This window comes from Tinamus guttatus, unplaced genomic scaffold (assembly GCF_059628265.1).
Source record: "Tinamus guttatus ecotype Peru unplaced genomic scaffold, ASM5962826v1 Tinamus_guttatus_pri_ptg000659l, whole genome shotgun sequence".
Lineage (NCBI taxonomy): Eukaryota > Metazoa > Chordata > Aves > Tinamiformes > Tinamidae > Tinamus > Tinamus guttatus.
The window spans coordinates 3,013,548-3,040,603 of record NW_028289193.1 but is presented as its reverse complement, the minus strand read 5'-3'; the positions used below and the strand labels follow the sequence as shown (position 1 = coordinate 3,040,603).

The 27,056-nt window shown below is 38.0% G+C and overlaps 1 protein-coding gene across 7 annotated transcripts in view; it reads right to left on the bottom strand.

Moving 5' to 3' along the window:
- The window catches only part of TRAPPC8 (trafficking protein particle complex subunit 8), a 45,062-nt gene extending 19,072 nt beyond the window's left edge, over positions 1–25,990 (bottom strand). For 2 of the 7 annotated variants that reach the window (XM_088536318.1, XM_088536320.1), the window contains exons 1-18: positions 25,793–25,990; positions 20,955–21,149; positions 18,438–18,521; positions 15,605–15,694; positions 14,214–14,388; positions 13,721–13,874; positions 12,675–12,762; positions 10,954–11,201; positions 10,084–10,199; positions 9,392–9,542; positions 7,953–8,053; positions 7,318–7,426; positions 5,993–6,124; positions 4,026–4,250; positions 2,346–2,454; positions 1,530–1,724; positions 1,244–1,374; positions 114–188 (exon numbers count right to left, since the gene is read on the bottom strand). In XM_088536318.1, coding sequence (XP_088392444.1) covers positions 114–188; positions 1,244–1,374; positions 1,530–1,724; positions 2,346–2,454; positions 4,026–4,250; positions 5,993–6,124; positions 7,318–7,426; positions 7,953–8,053; positions 9,392–9,542; positions 10,084–10,199; positions 10,954–11,201; positions 12,675–12,762; positions 13,721–13,874; positions 14,214–14,388; positions 15,605–15,694; positions 18,438–18,521; positions 20,955–21,149; positions 25,793–25,949 — 2,535 coding nt within the window. In that variant the 5' untranslated portion in view covers positions 25,950–25,990. The remainder of the gene's footprint in view (positions 1–113; positions 189–1,243; positions 1,375–1,529; positions 1,725–2,345; positions 2,455–4,025; positions 4,251–5,992; positions 6,125–7,317; positions 7,427–7,952; positions 8,054–9,391; positions 9,543–10,083; positions 10,200–10,953; positions 11,202–12,674; positions 12,763–13,720; positions 13,875–14,213; positions 14,389–15,604; positions 15,695–18,437; positions 18,522–20,954; positions 21,150–25,792) is intronic. The other 5 variants (XM_088536323.1, XM_088536325.1, XM_088536319.1 and 2 more) reach the window with 4 other exon arrangements.
- Positions 25,991–27,056: the final 1,066 nt, after the last annotated feature.

Here is a 27,056-nt window from a genome sequence, read left to right as displayed (position 1 = left end):
TAACAGAGAACTTTAACAGAGGCAGAATGCATTACTGATGCAGGAAGTTTAGCTTTAAGTCTGAAATAAGATTGAAACCCAAAAGGTTAACACTAAATAAATATACTACTTACCACTTTTGTCTCTTCACTATTAATTAAAAACTCTGCGATTGCTTCAGTCCCTATCATATCATCATCACCAGTTCCCTGAGAGAGAAAAAACACACTTTTCAGATAATTTTAGAAACAAAAATGGCTGTAAAAATTAATCTTGCAGCTTTGGTAAAGTCTTTAAGGATAAAAACATAGTAATATAGTCCTGTCTAGAATTCAGTGGAAGTTGTATGTGTGGTGCTCTGAGGCATCTGAATTACAGAAATATTCAGAAAAAGCTCAGTCACTATCTGCTTTAGAAAGACATGTAAGATGCCTCAATGTAAACTGAAGTCATTCCCAATCAATTTAACTAATTGATTAGTATGTATCATATCATTAAGGCAGCATTTCTGCCCGGAACAGAAGGGAATATGTATGGCAGCCACTGAGACTTATTTATATGAAATTTTCTAACACTGACAGGTACTTAAAGCACCTTTAGAAGCCAAAAGGACCATCCCTCTCCCCATATTCACTGGAGGAAAAAAAAAAAAAAAAAGAATTTATTGTAATATTCAGAATTAGAATATACCCATATTTGATCTTTTAATGTGAGAACAGACCCTTGGAGGGAAGTATTGACCCTACCAGGTGAAGTTAAAAATTGAATGTAATAATTAGGCATTTTAAAAAAATGATACTTTAAAAAATACATTTTTATTTTTGTTCTAACCAAGATATCAAGACTTTCCCATAGCACACCAGCACTTTCAGAAAACACGAATTGAAGTATAATGTAGCTAAGGTAAACAATACATATTTGATATAATGACACAAATCATATTTCAGTCAGTCAAGGCTAATGTGATACAAAATAACATACATGAATTATACAAGAAAATGTATTAATATACATGTAAGTGGATAAAAAAATCACTTAGCCTCAAGTATATTTATTACAGTAAACTTGTTAACAGCTAATTTTTGTCTCATGGGTCTGGGAAAAATTTAAGGGAGTCATGAAAGTATTCAGTATGCTTTTTTTTTTTTAAAAAAAAAAAAAAAAAAAAACAGAAGCCTTCTTGCTCCAATATTTTGAGATGCTGAGATGTACTCTACAACTATAATAATTGGATTTAGACTGAAAAAGGTGAAGCTTCACTTACCAGCTCTTTTGTGACTCCATCGTGCTTTGCATCGAAGTCTTTATGTTGAAACTTCCACAACAATGAAAGGTCAGTCAAAAGAATTGGAACTTTCAGTGGGTTTCGGAAGGACACTTCTACAGTTATTGGTTCTATTAAAGTGGAGAAAAATGGCAACCCATTACCTCCACCAAAATTTCAAGCTTCACCAACTCAAAATGCCAACTGCACAAAGTGTGAGTTTGATCCTACTAATTTACACTAATTTAACCCACTTATTTCTGAAATAGGCAAGTGCTAACTTTACCTTCTACTACAGCAAGGGGAAATTTGGAGTTATCCGAACAGCTGTTTAAGCAGAACTGTGTAGGTTGAAAGGTTGAAGGCATTATTCCTTTGTTAACCACAGAGACAACCTGCTCCTCAAGTTCCTTCCATTGTTGGCAGGATTCCGCATCATATTCCTGATCCAGACTGACATGCGTAGCTGCCTGCTTTTCACCTAATACAAGCGTAAGGTAACATTATAAGATGACAAGTGACAAGCAACAGTTGCAACAAAAAGAATGTTGAAATGTTCCTGAAAGATGGTAAGAACTCAATCATGGCCTTCTTTTGCAGTACAGTTAATTTAATAGTCAGAGGACTGACAGATATCTTGAAATAGACACATGGAAGACAATCTTGATGATGATTTGAATACACTTATTTTCAAAATGTGGAATTCCAGTGGCATACCCAAATTGCAGCTTAGTTTTAGTTTATGATAAAGTGCAACCCTACAGTTTGCATTCAAATTTCTACTCAACATACTCTGCATTCAGGAATCTAAGTTTGAAACATTTCATCCAACAGAAAGTTGAATGTAAAGCTAACTTCTATCACTAGCACTTGTGTCAACATCTTAACTCATTAATGTGAAAAACTTACGCTATTTCATGAAGTTTATTACAGACTTACACTGAAACTCTCAAGCTATCGGAAAAAACAGTCAAGTACATCTACACGTGTAGACTTCACGAAGTCTGGAGACAGTTAACAAGACACGGAACTTAATATTTTCTTTTGAAATCTCATATGTTTTGGTGCCATGAATAATGTATTTAAAACAAAGTTCTCTAACCTTCTGCTGGTCTTCGATCATGCCCAAAGAAAACTCGGGTTGCTGAACTGTTAATATATGGTAAAGGAAGTTGTGGTAACGGACCATCAGGTGTTAGCTGGGTAACATTCTGCGGAGAAGGAGAAAAGCAAAAGAGTTTGGACATGCTATATTACCAATTTTCAGATCACAAAAGCAAATTAGAGCCCTCAATATTTGAAAGGGCAGAGTTTGTAAGATGGCATGAATCATTAACTGCTGTAGACCCAAGAGCTGCTTCTGCCTTGACAACCTGAAGTGTATTATCTCTTCTTACCAAGAGATTAAAGTTCAAGAAGTCTTTATGAAGTCTTTATTTTTACGTGGTGGCCACAAGCTTTACTATGGGAACACAAAGCTTGTCTCAGAGTTCAGGATTTGATAAACTACATTCACTTTATCATTATACAGACTCTCATCACATCTCACCTGTGATTCATTGCCAAAAAAGATCTACCATAACTTAGCAATTGCTGCAGAAAATGACTGCAGAAGTTCTGCTCAGAAATTTAAGTCATTAACTGCAAGGCTGCACGTTGTGGGGATATATCTGTAACATATGGGATATGCTACAGTTAGAAAAAAACAAGAATGAATTTACTTATCACCCAAATGATACGCTATCTATAAAAAAAGTGATCTAAAAAGAATCTCTGCAATGTGGATGTGGATTGATTTTTAATATCAGAAAAGATTAGTTGAATTCAATTTGATTTTCTACAGTTACCTTCAAGTGAACTCCTTGCCAATGAATGAGAAAGGCCATCACAAGATAGATTTGGAGGCAAGTAATTGTAACTATGGCAAAGCTCAATCTTAGAAAGGTGTTTATCATTACTTGTAGTTACAACAATTTTAGAGCCTGTTTTGACACAGCTATCGACGGAAAAGTGTCTATTTCTCTGATTAAAGAGACATACACATAGTGAAAAGCTACTGTACATAAACCTAGACCTATTTTTAACCTAACAAGCTTAACGCTTACACAAGAGATAAGAGAATTAAATTAGTGCCAACAGCAAGTAGCATACTAACTTGGGCAACCTATAATTTTAGAAGTGCTCATTCCCCCAAATTTTGGTGCCAACCTTAATCAAGCTAAGATATTCAATTGAAGCCTGGCTTATTATTCAGAAAAGTCTGATGCTAGGAAGTCTGGTTAAGTGGGGCAGATGTAAGCAAAACTAGAGACTCAAAGATCTAGCAGAAAGATGATCAAGAATTCTGTCAGTGCGTACACCTAGAGTTTATTAAACATCTATTACCAAAAACTTTAAAGACTATTAAAAATGAAGATGATAAACAGATTATTTTACTCCAAAAGAAAGATATATCATGGCCTGCAAAACCATGTCAAAATTAAGGATTTTTTTTCTACAATAAAAGCACATTCATAAAGTAACCCTAGGGCCCCACACGCTGCTAGACTACATTAGATTGGCCATGAGTGCAAATCAACTAGTCTTAATACAGATGCAGCTGATTTGTTTTTGAAAACAGGATTAAAAATGAATAGGTCAACTAAATAAAAGAGCAACCCTTGAACAAAGCAGGTATGACTGAAACACACTTAATGATTTAACAAAAAAGTTACTGGTAATAGAATCACTGCTCAAAGAATGAAAAAAAAAGTGTTGGGCATGAAGCAAAAAACATGTTTACCTTATAAACATAGAGATACTCTCTTAGGAAAGCCCCTTGCTGAGCTGGAGGTTGTTTACTGTCATTGATCAGAATATGCCTGAAGGCCGACACAGCATTGTCCAGCTGCCGGAGCGTGAAGGACTGGCGGCCGATAGTGAAGTTGATGTGATCTTCTGCAAGGGACCAGCCTTTCCCTTTGTAAACCTGCATGGCTTGACAGTAGCAGCGTAAGGCATGTTTTTTCTGCAAAAACAAGAAAAGTTCTCAATTTCATTAAGCACCCAATGCAGTTTTAGTACAAGGAAAACTGAATTGTAAATTAGAAAAGGTACTGTACTTAAACCACACACCCATTCCTTTCCCTCTCCCACATCACCATGGGAAGGGCAGTATTTGCAGAACTGTACCTCACAATATCCAGTCCACATTAATCTAAGGGCAGAAGTTTGCTTTATCGTACAGTGCCTACTTCTCAGATTAAGGTCACGTTTTCAGAAACTAGAGTAGCAGGCACCATGTTAACCAAAGATGAGAAGGCTCCTGTTAAAGTGTTCTGTGTTGCTTTAGAGCCAAGTGCTGGCATCTGTGAGCACGTATGGGACAAGGTCACCCATCACATCAGCCACGGTGGGACGGGTGCTCTGCTGCCAAGCAGTTTCCTTTCAGGTAAACACCTCAGAGCCTGAGCAATCAGTGCCAGATCTAGGCACTGAACACCTGCACGGCCATGCACAGCACAGCAAGCCTCAGCTTTTAAAGAAGGGAACAGCATTCCCTCATTTACAGCAGCAATGAGAGCAAAACCAAGAAATGTTCAAGCAGCAATGCTAAATACGAGCAATAATTCTTTAACATCAGCAGATATTACTGACACTCTTTGAAATAAGATACTGACATACTGCAGCTGAGCAGTTACTTCTAGTAACATTTATTTTGAAATTTTTGTATTTCTAGAAATCCGAAAAGTCTACAAAAGGGATTCCCTACAAAATGCAAGGGGGATGTTACTTGACAGAGCCACAAAGCTCTATCATGTGTATAGTTTTCTAGGCAGAAAAAAAAAAATTAAAACCCACATTCATTAACAGCTTGCAGTCAGTAATGTATTGTAAGAAAAAGATAGGAAGCCGACTGCAACAAGACAACCAAGTTAAAAGGAAAACAGTCCTACTAGCATTCACATCTAATTTTAAAAACAGCAGCTGTGTGTAAAATAATACTTTTTTTGGTCTTTATCAGGATGATCAAAACTCAAGTTTTCAAGAGGGAGGTAGGCAGTGGTGGGCAAGGATTTTGTTTCAAATAGGACTGACGTCCGCAGTCTCTTTATTTTTGATTTGCAATACAAACTGAAGTTTAGCACAAGTTCACAGCATACAGGTAAGCTGTATTCAGGGAGAGCCCTGTAACTGAACTCCTAACCTCAACAGGGATCAGGCACAATCCATCTCTAGCAAATCCACTACACATCCAAGACAAAATAAATAAAGAACACAATTACATACAGACAGCATTCATGGGTTTAATTGCTAATTGAGCATAAACAGCTGTAAGCAGATACCATAGCTTGGCTTGTAGCAAGTGCTCACACCTATACCTTTACACTGAAAGGCATATAGTTAAAGCACAGAAAGACAGAATATTCTAAGTTTTGGCCATTTTTAATGGGTTATAATTTAACAAATTCCTAATTCTTGAAAGCAATAAATGCATCTTTAAGGGTAAAAATATGGTATTTCACTATAAGAAACCGATATCCAGAAATAAAAATACTTATTGCTGAAGTTTGAATGTTACTTCAAGTACTGATGTAAAAGACCATACTGATTAATGCAGATATCATTTTCACACAGTTTAGTACTTCTAACATAAAGATGTTCCAAGGAGAGGGACTTCTTTCAGGAAAGACATGTTCATGTTCAACAGGCTATTTAGATTCAATATATAATGCTCATCATATTTTCTATCTGGAAAGATATACTCACCTGTCCTGCTTTACTAAACCTATGGCCAGCCAGTATCATATGAAAGGCAAACTTTCTAACCATGGGACTCTTCATATTTATAAAGCAATGAGCTGCCTGCTCCAACAGAAGCGCACTGCGAAGATCAGAATCCTATTTACAAGTGAAAAGGACAATTAGTCTCAAAGTCAAGTATAAGAGGAAAGGTACACCAAACAAAATACTCCTCTATTCCTTACAGAGGGGATAAGTTTCTTTTATAGAACTGTAATGTTCAAGAGTTAATTGCTTTACTTATCCAACTTTATTTTAACAGACAAGAACTGAACATTGGTTTAGTAAAACTGATCCTGCAATATGCAAATGTGCCTAGAAAATCTATATGGTATCCTGCCAAGATTCTCCTTGCTACTGCTAGGATACACCACAAGCACACTATATTTAAGTAGTCAAATGATGGTGCAGAGCCAGTATTTAAATTCTGTATAAATAATTTAAATAGTTCCTGGTGAGATTTTGCTGTTCAAATAATTTTTTTTACCTTCTATCTTTAAACTTGTTTCAAAAAGATAAAGCTACAAACACTGGATAGTAACTGGACAAAATAATCAACTGATCCCCTTTTCTTTGCCTCAGGAAAAGAATCAGAAGCATCATATTTGGTGTCAGAAGCATCGTATTTGGTGTAGCTGACCACAAAACCAGTTCACTGTCATTTAAAACTTTCCATCGAACTTGGGTCATCTTCTATGCAAAAGATGCTGTCAAAAGTCATAGATATTTCTAATTATGAATTGTTTCTTTTTCCCCCCACCCTTCTCCTTCAAGGAAGACCCTCTGCACTCTTAGCATTTAATTCCATACTTAGTTTACACCAATAAGTAAAACAGAAGTGAAAGCTGGGCTGAACACTTAAGATTCTAATGATTCATTGTAACTGAGCTACAGTGGTGTCCTCACTGCTTATGCTAAAAAGTCCTGACCACACGTGGGATGGTGCCCATTTTAGCTGTGAAATCCAAGTGAATATTTTTAGCATAACTCTTAACTGACAAAGAATGCCACTCAAGCACTGAGTAGATGTTAAAGGAGATTAATTATGAACTAAAGATAAGAAATAACACATTTAGCAGGTCTTTAAAGAGTCAAACAAGTTACTTGAAATAAGCTTTGTTTATACAGCAAATACAGAAACTAGTATTTTGGGTTTTCCTTTTTTTGATTCCAACTTCACAGTCATTTCCTATTTTCAGATGTTTCAACTGAAGACAAAAGCTAGATTGTAACTTAGAAGTGTTTAGGTTTGTAAACAAATGGCAGAAGGGCAAGAGTGAAAAAAGCAGCTCTACCTCACTGGTTAAACGAATCAGAAGAGCAGCTGCCTCTGAATACTTGCTTTGACTTTTTAAGATTTCAGCACTAAGCAGCACACAGCGCTCAGCCAGAACCATGTTCCTAGAACAAAAACATAAGTTATCAAAAGAAGCCATGTAAATTTTAGTCTTAAATCCAACAAGTTCTCTCTGTATTGCATGAGAGTAGTGCTCTGTGGTTTATATTCTTTAAGAATAAAAGTTGCCTCTCAAAAAATAACCATGTACACACTGCCAGTTTTACCATACATTTCTCATTATAAAAGTCATAGCTAATAAGATCATTTGAGGAAAAAATATATTTCTAATAAAAGTCTTTGGCCAACCAACTAAATGACCTGACAACTAGAAATCCAACAGCTAGAAATGAATTTAATAATTACTTTTAAGAACAGAGTGCCTCCCTTCCATATTATCCTAGATAAATTAACACATCTTACTCTTCAGGAGTTATACCATCATTCTGTAGTTTTGTAGATAATTAGCACTTTTGGAAAGAAAAGCTAAGCCACTAGGTATTACATTACATTATACACATATATATAATGGTTCTATGAATATGTATATATAAACACTATATATATGTATATATAAAAAAACCCACATACTTGCAGATATCTCTATAGGTCTGAATTGCCGTTTCCATGTAGTGAGCAGGATATGGTCTAGGAGCTCCAGGCTGAAGAAAAGCTGATACTGCTGCCATTTCCTGCAAGGAAGGGAGAGAAAAATAATTATAATACTACACACCACACAATTACACATACAAACACACACACACAAAAATCTCCTTCAATAAATTCTAAACCTCGAAGAGCTGACAAACAGGTTTCAGTAGCTGTTAATTCCAAAAATTTCACAAATCAGTTAGTGGCATACAAAGGGCATAAAACACTTTACAGCTGACAAAAGTGTTAACAGAAGAGCCTATTTAGGGCTCCATTTGTATTTAATGAGATACCAGCAAGCAACTGAAAACAGTGACCTGACTGCCTGTTTGCAATTGATGGCACTCCTAACACTCTAAAGTGGTACTGAAACAAGGCACCTGCAGAAGTCTGAGAGGTAGCATTCTATTGCAGGAACAATCTTTTTGATACAGTGGAAATATCATCTGTTTTAGGACATTTTTTTCCCCTCTCCGCACAGGCTTTACTTAGAAGAAATTACGATCTTCACCTTCTAAAGAAATTGTTTTCATTCTGCTTTTCAGAGACACACTTACTTAAGTTTTATTTTTTTCCTTACAGAGGAGAATACCAATTTTTTTTCTGCAGTACCTAAAGATTAAGAACCATAGGTTGCACAAGTTCATAATTAAGACCTCTGCAAAACATAAGCTTGAATTATCTCTTGAGATCAAACACACACGGTTCCAATGTCTGTTCAGCAAAAATCATTAAAATTTTTATTCAAGATTGGACTATACAAAATAATGTTTTCATAGACCTAAAAGTAAGGCTTTGAGCTTGATTTAATCTTATTGGAAATTACTGAAAATTGTACCTTACTTATCCCTATCCCTTTGTCCCTATTCTTCAGGGAAGCTGAAGAATGAACAAACACATCATTGCTGATGAACTCAACTTTGGCACACACTCAAAGAAAATCCCTCAAGAGGATTAACAAAAAGGGTGCAATGCTACATGCATAGTAGCATATTTTCCAGAAACTCAAAATAACGATTTCACCAAATTCCAAAAGGGACACCATATAAATATCTTCCGTGTATTTAAGTTATCAGACTACAAGTTTAAAGAACCATTTTGCTGGAGGTCAAAAGTTTTAGAAATACCTCTTTCAGTATTTCACACTAATCTGAATAAAAACTGAAGAATACTTTTTATTTACTTCATAAAATAGCAGGCAGTGACAGCTTTGAGAATACTCTAGAATTTGCTAAAGATATGCATTAAATTCGGCAAGACACTCACAAATTTGGAGATTGGGGAAGAGGTTGCATTTCTGTACTTTCAGATAAATATTAAGAGATTATTATGAAAAGAATTATGAAAAATTCAAAGAATATGCTATGTGAAGTACAAACCAGTGCTCCAGCTGCATAAAGCATTGCTTGATCATTTAAAAAGTCTTTCTTTGCTGTATGATAACAGTTATACGCAAGTTCATAGTGTTGCACCAAAAAACACAAGTCTGCCATTTTCCGGATTTGAAGCTCTGGTGCTTCTGGGGGATACCTATAAATACAAATATTCAGATTTAAAGTAACAGTTCTGTGTCTGCTCCCACACCCACCCACGCACACACACACGTGCAGTAGGAAGCCTTCCCCTTTCACCGTATATTCTTTTCAGAAGGCCTAGAATAAGAACTGCATTGTTTCAATGCAAGAACACCTATGAATGTGTTTGGCTTTAAAAAAGAAAACAATTTATACCAACTCAAAAAAATGCCCTTTTTTGCCCTTAGGGCAGACCATAGGTCATTTTTATTACTGCTCTTTAAAACATGGCCCTTTTAGTTCAGAAAGTTCCACTTTGCTTAGAGCAGGAGTTCAGTAAGCAGTTTCTCTTACCCTTCTGCTTTAGTTGCCTTTTTCTTAGGCCATGCTACTCTTTTTGCACATTACACAGTACTTCTCATGATTCCTCCACCAGTGAAAGCTTTTTACAGTAGTTATTCTAGTTCCCTTTCAAGAATCTGCTATAAAAAAGGCACTCCACTCCCTGAAAACGCACATTTTTCATTTAGATTTGAAGTCAGAGAGAAGTTACTCACAGCAAGCCAGATGTATTCTTCAGTTCATTTATGCTTTTCTCTGGAACCTTACTGCCACTAAACCATTTTTTAGTAGCAGAAAATAGTGTTCGACTCAAACCCTTCCTGGATATTAACTGCAAAGAGACAAGAAGTAAAGTTAGAGCACTGCTTTGCACTAGACACAAGCTAGACCATCGTACAAGATACAAGACAGACCATTCTAGAATCACGAGGTTCTTTAGGATTCCCCAAGAACTGCTTTAACAAAATGACCAAACACACACTCCTTTGGAGTGAATCACTGATAGGAAGGTAGAAGTTGTTCATATATTTATTCAGTTTCTGATAGCTGAGCTTCACTACTGTTGCTGTGGATTTCCTACACTTAATCTCTTTTAGGATTAGGTTGGATGAATTATTTGGTGATGTATTTGATCAAATTAATAGGAAATCTAATACCTTGTTTTGGTTAACCTTAATCAATACCACTACATTTCAAGAAAAGGAACATTCTCTCCATTACCACATTACAAACACTGCCCAGTGCCAAGTGCTGTCTATGCTATGCAAGCAAGTTCAATCATTTAAAGACTCATTCTCACCAGTAAGGAAACTTCCACGTGAGTTCCAGCTCATACAATTTAAGTAGATTAAATCTCTTAAAAGATGATAAAAGATATTCATCTGACAATAGTTCATACAGGCTTTAATCAGGAAGCTTTGTTTTTAAGACATGAACTGAGCCAAAACAACTTCTGCTGCTTCTCTTAAAATTTACTTACAATATTGAATAAGAAAATAATTTCAATACAAATCTGGATAATTAGATTCATCTTACAAGTGTTTTATGCTTGTTGTGTCAAGGAAGAGTTTTTAAAAGAAACTGACCTGATCATTAAGTTGCCGAATTGTCTTCTCTATATGTGGCAGAAGTCCCCTAAATGTGAATTCCTGAATGAACTGCCTAATTCGATCGTGATCTGTGAGTGTTAAACATGCACCATGAGGCATTCCAGAGTTGGATTTCTTGGATTCCTGCAATGATGCAGTAGCCTTCATGTAATCAGTGCTATCCAAACTGCCACTGGGGTGATCCAGTTGAAGGGGGTGAGTTTTAAAGTTATTTGATAGGCCATCTGTCAAAAGATTGAAACAGTTAAAGAAAGAGACAGTAAATATGAAGATCATTAAATGTAACCAATTGAATGCCATCCCCTCGAACACATACTTCCAGAGGTACATTTGATTTAGGCTTTAGTGCAAAGGATCATTAAGTATGTTAAGTAGTATTAACAATGTTCACCGAATACAACATTAAAAACGGGAGGTAAATATTCCTGGAATAGAAATGCAACAGTTCCTACACTAGATGAATTGGATCCAAGTGTTTATTTTCCATTTCTGATAAATTAAAATGCTACTGTTTCCCTTTTTTAAACAATTATGCAGTGTGTCAATCTCCTGTGAAGCCCTTGTACTTCAGTAAGTGGTTAACCACTATTGCTTCTAGCAATCTGAGTAGACCAAGATACTGTCTCGATCAGTAAAATTTTGCTAACTTCTCATCTTATTATTTCCTTTCTATATGTAAGCACACCTAATTTGTTTTCTCTGGCCCAGGCAGCACTAGGCAAAGCTAAACTGAGAAAGCAACCCCTTGAGGGATTTTATTCAGGTATGAAGGTTGGTATGGAAGGTGCAAGCAGTAGCCCACAGGCTACCACTGGCCCACAAGGCTTCCGGAGGCTGCTTGCTCAGGGACTTGCAGGCTGCCTCTACAAGGAGGCTCTGTTTCCTCATGCCGCTCGACACCGATCTGTATGACCTGGGCCAAGTCAGGCCACTGTTTGTTACCTGCATTGCCTCCTTATTTGATGATGCTTCTCACCTGTATCCTGCATAGCCTAAAAATAAAGCATGATTTAATCTGCACTCAGCTTCAGTAACTGTTCTGTCTTCTATGCCTTCAGAGAAGAACTCCTAGATAAGTACTCAGACTAACTGAAATATCTTCCTACTTGGTCATTTTCAAATCTAAAAGTAGATAGAACAAAACAAGAAAAGGAAAAAAAAAAAAAAACTAATTCCAGGTTACATTAAAGCGAGGCAGTCTTCACTTTTGCTATAAGGAAAGTTATCTACTTAGAATTTGGAAACCATGTGCTTAATCTTACAAGCTATGATCCCAATACAAACAGAAGCCATATCATTAAAGATGCATCCACCAATCTCCACCAACCAGTGGATCAGCCACACTGTTTTCCTTTGTGGACACCAAGTTAAGTATATCTGAGCATCAAGCAAGTTTCTCTTTTGCCTACTCTAACAGAATTTGTAAGGCTTTTTTAATTTCAGTTCAGAGATCACCTGCCACTTATCCATACCTTGATTAAGCTTATGGATGTATGAAGTGTTACCTATTTTTAATTATCTGTGAAGTTTTAAAACCAGCACACATATTAATGCTTATAAAAGTAGCAGTATTTACAAACTGCACACAGGCATATCACAACTTGCCCAGAGATCAGATTACCATCCAAGACATGAAACAGGTTTATAAATGCTATCACATTGACATTTTTATGGCAGTTAAAAAAAAAAAAAAATACCTTTCATCTCATCATCTAAGCCATCTGATATCAAGTGATCAGCATTCTTACTTGAAATGACAGAATATGGATAATCTTCATAGCTATCCTACACCAAGGGGGAAAGAAAACACAAGTGTGTTTCAAAAACATTAGAACACAGAAGTCCCTCATCAATAATTGTTAAATTCAGTTACAGTTCAAAGACTAAGAAATTATGTTAAATTTAAATGTTCTTACACTTTCATTTTTTCAACAGTTTGCAAGGAATTGCCCAGTAACAAAAGCAAATACCTTCCAGCTTGCTCATACAGCTTCACTGTCAACTTAAGCATTTCCAACAGTTATGGTTAACTCTTAAATAGCAATACCTGAATTATTGAATACACTCCCAAACACCATTACTGAAGAGCCCTCATTAAAAAAAGTCTCTCTATATACCTATATATACATATATGCATACACATAAATATACATATAAGGCTATGTGGGATAATTGGTGAAGGGAAGCTTGTTTCCCTTCCCTCCCCTGAATATATCTCAGGAATAGCTTATGTAGGAACATAAGTTTTAGGTCATCCAAACAGCTAAAACACTAAAATATACACCTTTGATCTTTTAGTGGTCTAGTGCCAGCTAGATTTGATGGTGGACTGATTCCACACATATACACCCTTTAATTGGACAGTTAAAAGGGCAGGAGAGTTAAAAGCAGATTTAAGGAATACTTTTAGTCCATCTACAGATGGTAACACCAAACAGAACTAAATACTCTAGCCTATGCATGTATACCATCATATCGTCTTGGCAGATGACAGAACACATCAAATGCCATTGCCTGAAGTTACAAAAAGGAAAATATATACATACATATATATATATTGCTTGTTAACCAAAAATAAAAATCCTTACCATAAAGGACACTTCTGTTTCATATGCACTGACCAGGGCAACAACTCTGAGCATACTCCATAGAAAAAATATAATACTAATGGAAAAGTTAATGCAACAAAAATAGACATTAATATACATAATTTCTTTTAAAGTATTTTAAAGTAGTGTAATACCTGGTTCTGGATACTACTTTTTTGAAGGTACTGACTCCAAGGATCTGGTATCTGTTCATCTGTTCCTCTGTTAGACACCCGTGAATTTATTTTCAGTAAATAACAACCCTGAGTTCCATATCTCTGCTTCATCTCTTCATAAATGGAGTCAGCTCTGAAAAAAATTAAACCGTGTTTACCCTGTCTTGATATCACACCAATCCTCCAGTTATCCACAGGGATAAAAAGAACTTGTATTTTTTAATAATTTCTTTAAAAAAGGATGAAACAGACTCCTAAAAAAGAACTGGTTCAGGGAGCTAGCATAGAAATCGTTACCTCAAAAGGCTGAAACCGAGCATTTACTTTAATTAGATTTAGGAATACTACCTACAGAAGTCTGCCTTAATAATAGCCAGCAAGCTGGTTAAGCTTAAGCACACAACAGAATATACTAGCAGTAATTTATAACATACGAATTTTGGTCAAAATTTGCTTAAAGCAGAAAAATCACCTTTGCTCTTCTCCCATGCTTACATCGTGCAGCAATACATAGTATTTAAGCGTGTTTGGTATAAACCATTTTGGATAGGAATATTCACTACTATGTTGAATGCGGTGTTGTTCTTGAGACAGCTTCAGAAATTGTTCCACAGGCTCTGGCTCACCAGACGAAACTACAAGCATACCTAAAGTCTTGTTAAGGACGTCTGCCTGAAGACCAGGAGCAACCACCAACCACACAGCTGAACAGGGAGCAGCCCCTGTTTAAAACACATGAGGCTGAGCTGTGCAACTCCAGTTTGGTCTGGATTCAGCTTGCAGGGGGTGAGGAGAAGGGAAGGGAAATTCACATGAAAAACATGCTTTAAAACTTACAGGGTCAGTTAGCTAATACCTGTGGCATGAGATGAAATGTTAACTTTCTCCAGTTCTCCAGTTTTGAGATGGAATTCAAGCTTATAGTTAGTTTAGCATTTTAGATTGAGATCATCTGCTCATAGGTAAAACTTATATTTACACAAGTGTAATTAAAGGACACTTCTAATGTATTTTACTTCCTAACTTTCAAAAAACTATAACTTAAGACATCACCTGACCAAACAGTAACACACAGCATTAATAAGTGTTCACATTTGACTAAAAAGGAGAGATATTCAGCGTGAATCTGAACTTGAATAAGAAATTCTGCTTTGCCACTTCTATTCACCAAACCAAAGTCATTTAATTACAGAAGCCAAAATATTTAAACTGCTACTACAATTTAGTAGCCAAGGGCCAGAATCAATACTTTGTCAAATTAATTCTACACAAACTAGCTCAAAGATAACTCTGCCACCATACTGAAATGATGAAGTACAGTTAAGCTTTAGAAACAGAGAGTTGCAAAACTTACATCATTAATTTTATTGCAAAGTCAACATCAACTACATTGTGAAACAGCAGAGTCCCCACCCCCACAGCCAATGAGGCTTAACTTTTGCTCAAAAAAAGTTGCTGCAAAAACATTTGAAGCATCTTTACAGCTTTTGGGGATGAGCTTCTGGCTATTTTAGACTATCTCTCAACGCTTCCCCACCTCTCAAGAACTAGAAAAGCTAATGAAAAGCTGCAAGTACATGCCAGCATAAAACTCTGCTGTACAATGAAGACAGTCAACATGTACCTAAAACGCCACAGCTGAAAACATTCTGGGATAAGTTCAGAGGTATTAGCTTACAGCTCAGCTCAAGATATAAACAGATAGGCATCTTCAAAAAAATTCCCTTACAGAATTAAGCTCAAATAGTTCGATATACTAAGGGGTATTTCGCAGCACAAGTTATTCAAAAATTTCAAAGTCTCTTGCATTATATTTCTGCAGCTATTTGTAACAGCCTTCTGGAAGAAATGCTCAAAGGATACATGCAACGTAGTGGTTTAAGAATTCGTGATCCGATGCAGGCATTGACTGAAGAAAGCTCTCTCTGTAAGACTCAAACCAAGGAGTAGTAGCTGAAATACACAATAAGATAAGACCAAGCTTATTTATGCAGCCAAGCTTCTGTTTATGAATTCAAATAAAGTTACTACAAAAGATTACATCAATAAGTGAAATCTGCAAGCCCTGACAAGAGTTGCAGGACCCAGACAGGAGGGGAAGGGGAAAACAGTCTAAGCAAAAGCTTCCAGAACACAGAGTTTGAAAACATACAGGTCAGAGATATTCAAATACTTTAATTCTGTGAAATTGAGTACTAAGATCTTAAGTATCAGCTCCTTCCATATTTTAAGTTCATATATTCAGTATATGCTGAATATATGCACTGTTAAAATAACTGCTACTTCAGCCCTCTAAACACACATACTTGGAAGAAAAGGAATTAATTTCTTCTAACAGTTATTGTATTCATCTCATGTAAGGTTGTATCGATTGACCGATGCTAAATTCATTTTGGAATACACATAGGGACCAAGAATTACTAAATCCCTATCCTGTGGGTTTTGCCAAGAAGCTTTCTGCAAGCATTGTGACTTGCCAGTAGTCAGTCAGGTTCCTCCTCTCCCCCATAACCCACAAACATGCACCAACAGAAACGCTGAAACACTCAGCTCTGAATGGTGGCACTAAATCCTTACAAGGATACCCTGCCCTGCGACTACTTCAGAGTATCCAAGCAAGATCTACAGAGAAACTAAGTAGATGTGGGATATCCGAAGAGTCTGTGAACCTAAAAACTTAGCTTGGTTCTTTCCACACCAGCTATCAGTCTAGAGATGAAATATTTCTCCTTTCAAGATTTGTTTTATGCCATCACAATTCTGCAATTCATTCATCTCAGTACAAAAAAGGGCAAAATAATTTATAATAGTCTGATTTCACATTGCACAATAAATTAGAATGCAGAATAAAATCATCTGCAAACTAGAAAAGAACGATTGGCAAGGAAAAATGCATTAATAAAAAACCCTTGAGATTTTTCTCATAGTGTCCAAGAAAGCAAGAAGTGCATTCCTTGATTTAATTTGCATAAGAATTTCCTAAATATTTGTCAATTTGCTCCCCCTCTCCCTAAATAAAGGGGCTTTGGGAGAACATCTTGTAATGCTTTAAAGTTGATCTGACAGTGTAGGATTAAAAAAAAAAAAAAAAAAAAAACACACCACCTCATGCCAGCTTCATCCAAAAGTTTAAGTCAAACATCCTCACATTTTACAACTGAACTCAATCTGTCAACGTTATTCCCATGATTAAAAAGATCATCAAGAAGCAAATGTATAGTCGCAATTATGATCTAACCAAGTGATTTTTGAACAGTCATCTGTGGCAAAAATGCCATCATGTTTACTACGTCCAATATGTAAATATTGGAATTACTTACATCAAGGAAAACACAGCTTGTTATTAAAAATAAACCATAAAAAATCCTCTGGTGTATCATTTACAAGTATAATGCAGCCTTGTAGTAATTGAGGCTCAAAACCAAGCAGTATTAAACTATTAAGTGTAGAAATTACTACTTTCTAATTTCTATTTTCATTTTTCCATTCTGGTTATATAGTTGAACCACAACAAAACAGTGGAAACAACAAAACAGGCTGCACTAAGCCCATTTGTTTTAGACCAGTAAGAACCTACGAAGAGGCTAAAAACCAATCATGTTTCCTCTACAGAGCCCAGCACACGGCCACATTTACTCAAGATTTATATGGCCATGATCATTTATATCAGATACTTGCAAAAATAATCATGCACCTTATTCAAAGCAAACACTTTGTTAAACTTTTCAAGAACATCATGTTATGCACCATGTGTTTTAACAGTGCAAAGTATCACAGATGTGTATATGTTATTTTCTCCAGTACACATTTATAGTATGCTAAATTAGCAGAGCTCAAGTCCACATAAACTTGTTAGTGTGTTCAGAAACCATTAAAAAGTATGGATTCTATTTGCACAAATCAGCTTATGTATGAGAAATCTACTTCCTTAGGTTTTATACTTTCTTATTTTACTACGCAAAAAGAACTTTGTCAGTATCTGGCACATTCAGAAAAGACAAAATTTAGTAACATGTGAACGGACACTATTGAAAGGATAATTATGATCAATTGAAGGCCTAAGTTTTATTAATATTTAAGTCTTGGTGAGGGAAGAAAAAAATCAGCTATTTTATAGACTACAACATACAGCTCCATTGCAAGTTGAGAAGTCAACAATCAATGCACTTTTGGCAGCAATAGATATAAGATAGATTAGAAATATGCATTATAAAAGTCAATTTTGAAGAAAGTCATAATCCAGAAAATACAACAGAGCAGAGGCATATACTTAAGTACAGTTACACTTTAGTTTCAACCTGAAGAACACTACTATACGCACAGAAAAAGACAGAGAGAAGCTGAAAAGTATTTGTATTTGAAATACAGAACAGTGACAGTATACAGTTCTTGTAGGATCAAACAAGATGGTACTTTACAGTATCAGAATCAGTTTTCCCCCACTCTGCATTTAATTGGATTCTATGGGGAGACCACAGGTTAACATTAGCTTAACAGGATTAGAATTTAGAACTATGAATAAAAGAGAATGAAACAGCCATCACCAACATTTTTTTTCTGGGAAAAAAATGGAGGAACACACATCTATGCCAAGAGAAGTGCTAAACAGTTGCAGATGGTAGGGAAAGGTGGATGGGGCACATGGAAAAGAGATAGAGGGCAATTTGGCAAATCCGCACCAGCCACAAAAAAATACCTGAATAAAATGCAGATGTGTTCAGTTCCATCAGTGTCTCTTTCCAATTATTGTACCAAGGAACACTAGCTTTAACTGAGCGATCTGATAGAAAAAACATGGTATTATTATACTAAAAAGAGGCTCAGGCGAAAACACACTATTGCCTTTTACGCTTTGGTAGCATGAGGTCGAAATCTGTATCACAGAGGCCCGTCATGACTGAAGACATTTGAATCCGGATAAGATCAATTATGAATGCTTCATGCTCAACATTTCAGGGCATACTTTACAATTTAATATTTGTTTCCAGTTCAGTCCAAATTCTGGCCTTAACATGAGAAAACTATAAAGGTGTAAAGAATCAGAAAGTTATATTTAGATATATTCCTATTCTTCTACCTGGAAGAGACTATAAACATAAGCCAATAATTTCCGAGACTTCTCAGCCTGCAGCACTACAGTTAAAGTAGCTGAAGAGGTTAGATTCAGAAAGTGGCTGTCCCAGCATCCTCCTTAGTCCTGCCATGGTCCTGCATTTCTGTAAGTCAGCACTAGCATCATGCAGCCTTGAATGAGCAGGACCAGGGAAGCCATTCAGCTGAAAACTGATGCAACCGGGTAGGGAAGGAAGTACCAAACAAGTCTTCAGTGGCAGCACTTCTACTTGTTCTCCACATGCACCAGCACATGGGAGAGGGAAGACATGCACAGCTGAACACAAATGCCCTCTCAGGAACCGTACAAGTCTCATCAGTATAGCAGTATTATGGAACTACAAGATATGAGACCACTAATACAAAAGCAATTTATCATAGCAGTTCCAAAGCTTTTCTAAATTAAACAGGACCATGACCCCACTATGGGAACACACTCATTTATGTCTTTCTTAGTTTATGTCTTCCTTCAAAACATATTGTACTTGATCATCATTAAAGATCAAGAAAATATGCTTAAATATTACTATCATAAACTAATTTACAATAAGAACAAGAGCAGCAAATTAAAGGAAAGATTTGAGCATTTCACACGTCTATTAAAATGTCCATTAAAATGAAAATCTGTGGCCGGAATGAGTGCTTCACATGTTTTCAATAAAAAGCTCTAACAAAGTTGCAGGGGGTGAAATGGGAGGAAGGGAGAGTAGGGAAGTTTCTTAAGATTTCATTTTCTACTTTGAAATATTTTTCCTCTTTTATCTGACAAGCTAGAGACTTTGCCATGTCCTGCTAAAATGTAGTGGAATCCCAATTTTGTTGTCAAGAGTTACTGACAGTAGTAGTACTGCTAAAGCTTATGAAGAGGTACAAAGTTACCAAATTGTTACATTATTTTGCCCCAAATGTAATCTTAAATAAAGACTACATGATATGTCTCCTTGACTACAGGATGGCAACATCCAGTCAGAAGAGAATTAAGAACCTAACTGTTCTTAAATAAGAGATGTAAAGATACTCAAGGATGATACCCAGCTCACAGGGGATGTGAGCTGCAAATACAGGAGACAAAATGAGGGTTATCTGCTTGCACCACTACACACAGAATGGCTCGATAAAGTAGTCATTCTTTTCTCTTTGCCAGATCACTTCTGAGTTGAGACTGTTTATGGAAGATTCTACTCACCAGAAGATTTCTGACTCCTAAAATTGGAATCCCCTAACAATTCAAGCAGATTTTACCCCTTCAGAAATGTTTTACATAAAAAAGCCATGAAGGAGAGAACCAATTCCACAGAAAAACAGGGACATGAAATCTGTGAAAAGAGGCTGTAGTTCCCCTAGTAATTCTCAACATTTAGAATTAAGCCTTTCAAGTCTTTTCTTTTACTATCAATATTTCATCAGCTTGAAAACATGGCTTGTAAACCAGGAATTGAAGATTCTATATTTTTTTTTCCATATTCACACATCAAAAAAGTCAAACAACGCTACTACATCTCCTCACAAATTTACCGTATACATATATATGTAGACAAACACACAGACATATAAGTAAAATAAACCTCTCAGGCTTTTGTTATATCCAAATAACAAACATATAGGACCAAATTCCTTAAAGTATGCCAAGCTAAGTACCAGCAGTTTAAACTCATGTTTAAATAGGACAATTCATACATGCTTTAAATTAAGTATGTACTCAAAGGCTTTAGTGGATTAGCGCCTTAATTGAGAGGAGCTTAATCTTCTCGGCTCTCAAAAAATTCATGTCTCGACTTTTTTAGAGCTCCAAGAAATAAAACATTGCAAACCTTTTTCATCTTTCAGAGTAGTCTAACCCTTCTAACAGGGAAATATGAAGCACTGAGTTTCATGGCAGAACCACTTTTTTGCGATGACCTTAAAATCTTGCGTTGAGCAATGTGCAAGAACACTAAAAAAATGAGATTAGAATGACCAAGTAAAACTGTACATTAGTACCAATACTGTAGGCAAATTCTTATATGTTTATCTGATCTTTATCAGGCGTAATAAGTTGCTATTTCAATTTTGTAATAAAAAGCTCTAATTTAAATCACAGAAAAATACAGTATTCACATACCACTAATGTTGAGATCATAGTCTCCAGCTGTGATCACGTTAGCTACTAGCCCTTCAGCAGGCTGGCTGACAGATACAACATCACTCAAAAGCTTTCGAATGGCACCTGGCTGAGGTGGGTTTGTAATAATGTTGTTGACAGCAATCTTCAGGTTCTTAATTATGTGTAGTTGATTATTAGGATCTCTCATGTGAACTAGAAAAGGAGAAAAAAAACAAGCTTTGTTAGAGCAGCATAACAGAAAATTAAAACAGTTACCATAAATTAACTTTTCTTTCATGGACTTTTGGGGGTTTGTTTTTAAGATACACTTGCTTAGCTACTAGACCTGTCCATCATCAATTTTAGAATACAACCCATAGTACTTGACTATCAAAAAAGCAGAGCGCGCACAGGGAAGGAGAATCACAGAATCATTAAGGTTGGAAGGGACCTCTAGAGATCATCTAGTCCAATCCCCTGCACACACAGGGTCACCTAGAGAGAAGCTTGCTTCATTTCTGCCATAAATTCCACATTAGGTTTACCCAGAGAGACTGATGAAAGTGAAAGTAGGGTTTTATTTATAATAATACCCACTCAAAATGGATAGCAAAGTACTCATACACCCTCTAACCTACTACATGGTTCCACAGTCTCTTCCTTGTGGAAGAGGCAAGCTTTTAGTGCAAGTTGTGTATTAGCTACATCGATGTCACTGTTAACATATCATATTCCAAAGAGTGTGACAAAAAATTCCAGTACATAATAGCAGTCAATAAACTTACCAGGGATAGGATTACATCATCCAAACAAGCATTTACTTTTTTTTTTTTTTTAAATACTATCAACGTTATGACCTTAGATTTAAGGACTGTTTTAAGAATTGCCCAAAATATATCACATAAGTTGTAACACTGGATATGCTCTGCAATTTTTCAGATCATTTTTCCCATTTCGAACCACAAACACAGGCAGGAGGTATTGGGTTTGCCTATCTAATCTATTTTGTGAGACCACACACCCCAGAGCCCAGCCCCAGACCACTTCTCATTCACACAAACTTCTGTACACTGAAGTGAGGCATATTAAAATGTTCTTCCTCTAGTCTGGCAGCTCAGCTCAGGATTTACACCATGATTCAGAAATTGAATCTTCAGCCTCCAAGCTGGGAGAGTTTCACACCTTTTCTCCAAATCTTTTCAGGAGAAAGAACCACATAGATGAGACTATACATACTCCCCAGGTTTAGATGTTAATGCAGCTGGCACTAGCATCTCACTGTTCTACCCTCCTCAGGTTCACGACCACTCCCAACCTTTAAGGTAGCACTGATTTCACAGTAGAATTCAGTAAAGTAGTTCAGAGAAATGGTTTTACCAAAAAATAACCCCAAAATAACTTTTAGCCACATCAGTTTCTTGAACTGGAGCCACATCATAAGCTCTCAGCACAGAGGACAGCAATTGTGCAGGCCCAGTTTAAGGAATTCAGTTTGGTTCATCCCACAGATAAATCATCCCAGAGAACAAAAAACTAGTATTTTTTCCATCTAATCAGCTTAACCAGATTGATCAGTCCTAGGGCCCAACAATCACCAAAAAAGATTACCAAATGCAGAAGAAGCGGCAAGTGGCAGGAACAACAGCTGAAGGTGGGCAAAAACTTTTTAGAAGAAGAAAATAAAATTTATCAGTGTAGCTATAAGAATCAAGACTCATCCTTGCTGACTCATGTAAAACATAACGAATAATAATGAATAATGGAGAGCTTCCACGCGGCCGTAAAGCATACAGATGATAAGTCTTGCACGCATGCCATGAACTAGCTAGAGAGAGACATAGAGGACATAGTCTGTATCCCACCAATGTCTTGCCTTAGTACTGCTACATATTGCCTTAAAGCATCCATAAGGCTATTTCGGAAGGTATTCTGTCAAGAATGGAAGGAGTAACGTAAAATAGAACACTATCTTTCACATCAAGAGATAAAGCGATCCCACATCACTCTGGGACTCGTGCCAAACTACTCATGCACAGAAACCCTAACAGCAAACTAAGTTCAAATAAATAGTTTTCTAGCAGCTATTTAAGTTCAACATTTAAAGTGTAAAATTGTCATTTTTTTTTAAATATTGCCATTTGACTTTAAGTTTTTTTCAGTCGTTAAAGGAGAAGTTATTGAAAGCCATTTTAATGTCATTTTTGAGTCAAAAAATGACATTATTTTTTAAAGACAATATTTTTAAAAATTGAGAATTTTAAAGTCAAAAATGTTAGAAGTTACAGCAAAGAACACCTTAAACTTGTGCTTAAAGCATTCTACCACCACAACTTGCCATCATGCACAAGTATTTTTGTTTCACTAAGAATGATAAGAAATTAATGGGTAAAAGTCCATCTTGAGATTAACTACTGGGTGCAGAGGCCATTATATGCAATTGTGCGATTCTACTCGAGGCTAAACATAATCAGGTCTCTGGACTGCCACATGGCTCAAAGCAATCTGGGCCTTAACATCTCTGTTGGGGAGATGTTAAGGCCCAGTTTTAGCTTCTGTGCATCAACTGTTTTGCACATCAGTGTGATTTGTTCCAAAACTACACTGTTTCTCTGAACTAGGATACTTGTGAACATGCAGTATTTAGTAAGCTCATAAGCTAAATTCTAGACTTTAAGGAAAAACTATAGTGTAATCAAAATCAAAGGTTAGTGGCAAACAGGTCACAACTCCTCAAACCTCCTCAACTCCTCTATAATTTGAGGTGTTGCATGGGTACAAGAGCTTTAAAATACATTAAATACAAATTAGCCCAATTTTCCAGCCTCAACCATTCTGTGATTCACATTAAGAACTCAGTGAGGTATTCCAGAAGGCAGGAATATCAATTCACAAAACCACAGCACAACTGAGCAGACTATTCAGATGAATGCATATTTACGTACACCCTGCTGTCCAAAACATCAGATCATTAATCATTCCTTTCTTCCTCTTAATCAGACATGATACACATCACACACACACAAAAAAAAGTCTGATTAAATCCATGCAACCAATTTAAGAAACTATTCTATGATTTCAGGGCCTTTGGCAGGAGATACAATTAACAGTTTCACTCGCTATTATTGTAGGTATAATGATGCTTGCACTTGCTGATATTCTAAATACAATGGTGCTTAAGCAGACTGTGATAAGCTAATTTGCCCTATCATAAAACTCCACAAATTCTGAAGCTATCAGAAGTTGTTTGCCATTATATAAATTTAAAAAGAAGCCCTGATCTATCCTTCTGCCCAAATCAAATGCCTTCTACTACCTTACCCTCAAGCACACTGGCTTTCATGACAAGAAATTACTTCCAGCATGCAGTAAATTATTTTTCATGAAACTAGAAGTGGTCACACTTGGAGTGCAGAACTGCAGTCAAGCTGAACATACAGAAGAAAACTTACAGAAACAGACATTACAGAGAACCTACTGCAATAAAATAGTAATGCTATTCTATGGAAGTTTCGGAATAATATAAAAATTCACAGATAGTAACAGTCTCCCAATAAGCCAGATCAAAAAATCTCATGTTGTACAGAAGTAGGGTGTCTGATCTTTAGCAGTCGCTACTCTCTAAAAAGAGGTTGTAAAAAGAGGATGAAGAGTAATTTTGTTTATAAGCAAGTTATATTAAGACACACAGGAAACATTGAAGAGGCTTCAGGTTCCTTAACTGTTACAATGAACCAAAATAGTTTCAACTAAGCAACAGAGTAAGTACTCCTCAGAGTACTCCTCATGTAGCTCAGGAGTGTTACTAAAGAGCAGAGGGAAAAACATTTATAACAAGTTATAGTTAAGTATGATTAATAGGTTGCTAAGACTTGCAGCAGAATTAAGGCAGATTTCCACACATACTAGCTTTTAAGTTGGCCCCATTCACTTAAGCTGCAATGCAAAAATTCATCCGAAGTGACAGTATAAGCTTAATTTTTTTGCAATGTTTCCTCAACATAAGACCGTAACAGACTCTGAGCTGAGTGCATGCCAGAAGCCAAATATGACAAATGCTATTGCATTGCTGTTCTGTGGAGTAGCTCTTCACTTCTGTTACAATTATCATTCAGCATGCTGCTTTAATGAGCAGGATCTCCAAGAGCATAGCTTAGGTCTTTTGTTGTTGCTTTTGTAAGGATAACATTGAAGGAATCTTACAGCTTCTCCAAAGCTGCGAACTTCCAAATTTGCTAGTATTTTACATGGTCATTTTATCCCTATGCCACCTAGGCAGCTTCTTCCTCTCCTCCTGTTTGCACAGGTTTTACAGGCAGAAAGAACAACAAAACACATCTGAGAGAGCTACACAGGAGAAAAGGCAGGGGCTTGTAGCTGAAATTAGAGTTAACACTGTAAAAGATTACTCCCAGTGACTGGTTTCTTTAACAAGCTTACCAGAAATACCAAGATGAAAATAAATAAATAGTCCAAAACAAAACACTAAACTATAAGGCGTATTTATACAAGTATTTGTATTCGGTAGCCGAAGAAGCACGCGACACCTTTCCCTTTAGCCTTCTGCGACGTCTCCATGAGCAGCCTAGAGCCCATTGCTCCCCAGGGAAGGGAGAAGACCGAAGGCGATCAGAGTGACTTAAAGCGACTTACGGGTCCTACCAGCCACCTCAGCGGCCTCCGCAGGGCCCGTCTCTCGGCCGCGGCACGGGGCTGCCGCCCGCCCGCCACCCCCTCTAAGGGCGGCCGCGGCCCCGGCAGTCCCGGAGCCCCTGGCCGCCCGGGCCGGGCCGGAGGGAGGCAGCGGCGCCGCCCTCCCCGCGACCACATAAACAAGCGTCCCCGCGGCCGGCACCGACCTTCCGAGGTGAGGCGGCAGAAGGGCTTCACGAGCTCGGCGAAGCTGAGGTTGTTCTTGCGGGTGAGCCGCTCCGCCTCCTCGCTGCACAGCGCGGCCACCAAGGGCACGAACGAGTCCTGGATGAACTCCTGCACCGACTGCACGCACTGGGCCATCGCTGCTGCCGCCGCCGCCCGGGGACCCTGGCCGGGCCCGCCACCTTCTTCTCCCGCCCGCCGCCTGCCCGCTCGCCGCCACGGCCTCCGCTCGGCTCCCGCCTCAGCCGCCGCCGCCGCCGCCGCCTCCCCCCGGCGCCGCCTCCGCCGCGGCCGCTCAGCGCCCGCCCGCCGCCATGTCGCGCTGCGCCGAGCCCCCCGGCAGCGCCCGCTCCCGGCAGCCCCCGCGCCCGCTCATGTGATTGGGCGCCGGGGCGGGGCCGGGGCGGCCGTTGGGGCGGGGCCGGGGCGGCCGTTGGGGCGGGGCCAGGCGGCCGTTGGGGCGGGGTGGGGCGGGGCCAGGCGGCCGTTGGGGCGGGGCCAGGCGGCCGTTGCGGCGCGGGTTGGTGCGCAGGCGCCGCCGGGGTCGTGAGGGCGCTCTGAGGAGAGGGGAGCTGTTGCCAAGCGCCGTCCTCGCCGCTACCTTGTGCCGGGCACCGCACAGCGGAGCCGGCGGGGAAGGGGCCGGCTGGCCCCGCTCCTCCTGCGCCCCAGCTCGGGGCAGCCGGGGCAGGCGAAGGCCTGCGGGGGGGTGGGTCATAGCACAACAACAGCGATGTGAGATGTCAAAGGAAATAAATGATTATTATCGACTTACGATTGGTTATTGTAGGTGCGAGAAGAGGGGGAGGCCCCATCAGGCAGCCTTTGCAGAGCCATGCTTGGCGCTGGCAGTTCTGGTTTCCTTTGCGCAAAATTGCTAGTAGAACAATTTGGGATTTAAAAAAGTAGCCATAGAGTTTAAAAAGTGAAGAATTGTTTGTGTTTTTGTAGTGCACAACATGGCTTCCTTTCTGAGACTTGCTTATTAAGGCATGGTATTACACAAGGCCCACGTTTTGCACCTGTGGCCCGGGGCGTGGATGACACAGATAGAAGGCAACCGTGATGATCAGTGGCCATGAAAAACGAATACATTTTGATTATGTTCTCACTGAGTGCTGTAGTAGGAGGAGGTTTTAGCCTGCTATCAAGGACAGTCCTCAGGATGGAGCTTGTAAACAAGACTAGAAAGTGGCAAGAAGCCAAGCTGCTCCGGTGCTCCTGCTGCCAGCACTACTGTTTATG